Source organism: Eimeria mitis, genomic scaffold (assembly GCF_000499745.2).
Source record: "Eimeria mitis Houghton genomic scaffold, Emh_scaff209, whole genome shotgun sequence".
NCBI lineage: Eukaryota > Apicomplexa > Conoidasida > Eucoccidiorida > Eimeriidae > Eimeria > Eimeria mitis.
In genome coordinates, this window is record NW_013570413.1 from 4982 (window position 1) to 10042 (window position 5061).

The 5061-nt window shown below is 54.3% G+C and overlaps 1 protein-coding gene across 1 annotated transcript in view; it reads left to right on the plus strand.

The window, feature by feature from the left end:
• Positions 1-3951, plus strand: part of EMH_0003530 (protamine P1 protein, putative) — a gene marked incomplete at both ends in the record, with an annotated part of 6817 nt that extends 2866 nt beyond the window's left edge. The window contains 4 exon segments of the mRNA XM_013496406.1: positions 8-1277; positions 1281-1468; positions 1887-2063; positions 2452-3951. Coding sequence (XP_013351860.1) covers positions 8-1277; positions 1281-1468; positions 1887-2063; positions 2452-3951 — 3135 coding nt within the window.
• Positions 3952-5061: the final 1110 nt, after the last annotated feature.

A 5061-nucleotide genomic window follows, 5' to 3' on the forward strand; every position in this document is an offset into this window, starting at 1 on the left:
GCAGCAGCAGCAGCAGCAGCAGCAAGAGGCACAGGAACATTCTCAGCAGCAGCAAGAAGAGGCACAAGATCGTCATGATCAGCAGCAGCAGCAGATTCCTCAGGAGCAGCTGCAGCAGGCGAAAGAGTTATCTCTACAGGATAAGATAGATGATCTGGTGCAGCAGCGCGTGCTGCAGCAGATGGTGCTGCCTACAGACAACCCCAACAGCTGCAGCATAACATCTCGCTTCCTCCTCCGTAACCACATTACTATGACTGAAGACCTCCAGAGAGTTGGTGCCTATCAGCAGGCCTTAAAGCTGCGTGTCAGTGCCCCGCAGGGGCCCCCACAGGAGGCCCCTCAGGGCCCCCTTGTTATAGAAATAGGGACGGGCCCTTTCGCGCTTTTGTCTATAAATGCAGCAAGAGAAGGGGCCCGCCGAGTTGTTGCGTTTGAGGCGGAGCGCAGCAGCAGCAGCAGCGCTTGCTCCTTTGTCAGGGCATTGGGATACGAGCAGCAGATTAAGGTGGTGTGTGCATACACAACAGATGTGTCTCCGGCCCGATTCAGGAAGCTGCTCAAGCCAAAGCCGCAGCAGAAGCAGCAGCAGCAGGAGCTGCTGCAACTGCAGTTGCTGCACAGCATACAGCAGCAGCAAGAGCAGCATAGATCCACCAACACCCGCGCCGGTAGCCGCAGCAGGAGCGGCAGCAAAAGGAACTCACCTTCCCCGCCTGCAGCAGAAACACCAGCAGCAGCAGAAGCAGCAGAAACACAAGAGGATTTAAGTAACACGCTGCTGCTGCACGAGATAATTGGGGACTTCGCTGGGAATGAAGGCGCAGCAGACGTCGTACTGCACCTGCAGCAGATGCTGCGGCTGCTGCAACTGCAGCAGGGTATAGATACACCCCGTCTCCCCCGATCTATTCCGCTAGCAGCAAGAACGTTGCTGCGCCCCTGCTGCCTCCCTGGAGAGCAGCAGCTGCCCTTTGCCCACCACACCTACTTGCAGCGAAGCAGAGTATCTCCTAGAAGGAGACTGCTGCAGGCTGTGGGGTTGCTGCAGCAGCCGCTGCTGCTCGCCGATTCTGCTGCTGCTGTGGAGGTGCTGCAAGGACTTAGCTCAGATCCCAAGGCCCGCATTCTGCAGCGACCGCTTACTAAGGAGCAATCAGACGAACTGCATCAGCAGCAGTGGCAACAGCAGCAGCAGCAGGGTACGCGGGATGACGCAGCAGAAGAAGCTGCAGCAGAAGTACCAACATCTGATGCAGCAGATACTGCAACAGGAAGANGGATGACGCAGCAGAAGAAGCTGCAGCAGAAGTACCAACATCTGATGCAGCAGATACTGCAACAGGAAGAGCCCGAGGAGGGACAAAGGACCCCTCTACAACGGCCATGCAACCGACTGAAACAGAAGCAGCAACGGAGGCACCAGCAGCAGCAGCAGAAACAGAAGCAGCAGAAGATACTTTGGAAAGTGTGCGGCCTGTCTTCGAGGAGCTGCTGTTTGAGGAGCCCATGGAGCAGCAGCAGCAGCAGAAGAGAAACCTGAAGTTTGTCGTGGCTAGAGAGGGTCTGTTTGCCGGTTTTTGCATCACAAATGAAGTCGAACTCGCCCCAGTAAGCAACAGAAAACAGCAGCAACAGCAGCAGCAGCAGCAAGCAACAGCAGCGAACAGCAGCAGCAACGACGGCAGCATCAGCTCTTACGCATCTTTAGGGACACCAGCCTTGCCGCCGTTGTTTGGGCTCATCTTTCTCCTGCTGCTGCTGCTGCTGCTCCTGCTGTGGCTGCTGCTGCCGGTGTTGCTGCTGCTGCTACAGGGTGTGCTCGTAGNCTGCTGCTGCTGCTCCTGCTGTGGCTGCTGCTGCCGGTGTTGCTGCTGCTGCTACAGGGTGTGCTCGTAGGAACTGAGACTTGCCCGAGCAGCTTCACTGAGGACCCCGAAGCGTCGCGGTCTGTGCAGGGTACGTCGTGCTGGTTCAAGGGGATCGTACTCCTCCCCACGGAGACGCTCGTGCAGAAGGGAGACATCATTCATGTTACTGCCTCAGCGGATCTACAAAACTACGTAAGCATACACGCCATTGATGCGCTGCTTCCGTGCACATACAGCCGCAACAGCAGCGACAGCAGCAGCAGTAGCAGCAGCATGCGCATGAACACCACAAGACACAGCAGAAGGTGCAGGGGGCTTACGCTTCTGCGCAACATTGCAGCAGCACGCAAGCTGCTGAGGCAGCAGCAGAGCGAGAAGCACCAGAAAGTTATTTGCTGCGCATTTACACATTATCGCTTCTCGTGTTTCCATGGATACTTCAGTCCTGCTGCTGCCTACCTGCTCTTTGCTGCTGCTTGGCTGCTCCGGAAACGTTCCTGCTGCTGCTGCTTCTGCTGCTGTCACTGCTGCTACGGCTGCATTTGAGGTGGTGTTGCTGCGTCGTTGCATGCCCCCGCAGGACCCTGAGGCCGCAGTGCGCTCGAGTCAGAAGATGGGGGGTGGGCGCAGCATTAGCAGCAACAGCAGTTTCAGCAGCAGCAGCCGTTCCATTTCCGATAAAGGTTCTTCTCCTAGCAGGACCAGCAGCAACAACGACAGCAGCAGCAGCACCAGCAGCAGCAGCAGCAGCAGCAGCAACACCAGCAGCAGCAGCAGCAACACCAGCAGCAGCAGCAGCAACACCAGCAGCAGCAGCAGCAGCAGCAGCGGTTGGAACCCTACAGAAGATCTGCCTCCGCCTGCAGGAAACGAGCAAGCCGAAGCCACGACCGACGTTGACAGAGAAGCAGCAGCAACAGCAGCAGCAGCAGAAGCAGCAGCAGAAGCAGCATCAACAACAGCCATACGAAAGGGGGGCTCTCCAGGGTCCTCGAAAGCTAGAAGCAGCAGCAGCAGCACCAGCGGCAGCAGACGTAACAGCGGAAAAGCAAGCGGCGAGTCAGCCCAAGCAAACGAAACAGACGACCGCAGCGAAAAGATAAAATCTGTCCCTCATGGAGACAGTAAAGAAGAGCCCGGTGTTTGTCCTATTGTAACAACGCCAGAGAGCAGCAACAGCCAACCCAGCTGCAGCAGCAGCAGCAGCACGTTCTGGAGCAGCTGCGACAGCAACATCCGATCTGTTCGCCTACGTAGGACCTGCCACAACGCACCAGAACACAGTGAACTGTTGCTGCCAAAGAGAGAGGAGAAACAGCAGCCTAGAGGCAACCGCAGCGCACCAAAGAAGCAACCACAAAGCAGCAGCAGTAGTAGCAGCAGCAGCAGCAGCAGTAGTAGCAGCAGCAGCAGCAGCAGTAGTAGCAGCAGCAGCAACAGCGGTAGCTCGTCTCCCCCAGCTCGTGGTGGCAGGGGAGGCAAAAAAGCAGCGGGAGACAAGACGCAGAGTAACAATGGCAGCCCCCAGAAGCAAAGCGACAACAGCAGCAGCAACAGCAGCACAAGCAAGGAGAGCAGCACAAGCGGAAGTCCAAAGGAACCCAGCAGCAGCAGCAGCAGCCAAAGCAGCAGCAGCAGAAGGCGTAAGAGATTCCTTGAGACCACGCAGGAGCCTGAAGAGGTAAAGCGCAGTCGGGCTAGGGGCTGCGAAGACTCTGCCGCTGAAGGTCCTCCACAAGGGGGCCACGAGGGGTCCCCTGATCGTGCTGCAGCAGCAGCAGCAGCAACTGCAACTGCTGATGCTGCTGCCAGTCCCACTACGGAAAGGCAGCAGCTAGAAGCGCAGAGAGAAGAAGAGATAGAACGTCTGTCTACATTACTGGAGCAACGGGGGCGGTATGCCCGGCCTCACTACCGCTTTAGTGTGACGGTAGTTAGAAATAATGAATCAATATTTAACTCTTCGGTTGACCTCCCCATAGAAGAACAGTGCCCGATGGCCCCCCCAGAAAACAGCAACGGAAGATGCACAAACGAAGCAGCAGCAGCAAAGAAGACAACTGCCGGCGGCTCGTCCTGACGCAAACGGGCCGCTGCTGCAGGAGCAGCAGCTGTTCCTGTTGCTGCTGCAGCAGCATTTCTTCCTGGTGCTGCTGACAAAGATTGGCAGCTACTGCTACTGCTGCAGATTGGCATATGCAGCTGCTTCTGCTGCTGCAGGGATTAACAACGACAGCGCACATAGTCACAGACAGAACGAGAGAGACGAGGGACAGGAGACTATGTCTCCTCATTTATATTTGTATATTTACATAAATATTTATATATACAAACACACATTTGTACTCATCACTAAAATTTTATATGTGGCTCCATGTTTTTATATTCTGTTTATCCATAGTTTGTATGTTTCTGATTTATAATTGCATGGACTCTCAAAGGGCAGAGGATCATACGATAAAGGAATAACAGCCAGGGCCCAGCAGATGCAGACAGCGATGAAGGGGAAAAGAGACAGACAGATAGACAGACAGGCAGACAGACAGACAGACAGAGAAGCAGAGAGACAGACAGACAGGATACACAGCCAGACAGGCACAGACAGACACACGGACAGACAAACAAACAGGCAGAGATATAGGACAAACAGGCAGGGAGACAGGCACACACACAAACAGAGAGACAAACACAGACACGGGCAGAGAGAAACACAGGCAGGCAGGCAGGCAGGCATAGAGGCCAACAGGCAGACAGGTAGCCGGACAGACAGCCAGAGAAATAGACAGGCTGACAGACAGGGGCAGATACAGGAAGCTAGACATGGAAGGATAGACAAGAGCAGAGTGATAGGGAGACAGGGATATATACGGCATCAGAGAGGGAGACAGACAAAGACACACAGATGTGGGGTATATGTGCAAGAGACAGAAAGCCGCCAACAAGAATAATCGTTACCCCACTGGCTAACGCAGTGTATGTACAAGCAGAGGCAGGCATTCATAACTGTCTGTCTTTCTCTTGAGTCCGTTTGCTGGCATACAGATGCATTATAAAGAGGCACGCCGCAAGACAATAGCAGATAGAAGAGAGACACAGACAGGCAAAAAAACAAACACAAGCATCAGCCCTATATATATATATATATATATATATATATATATATATATATATATATATATATATATATATA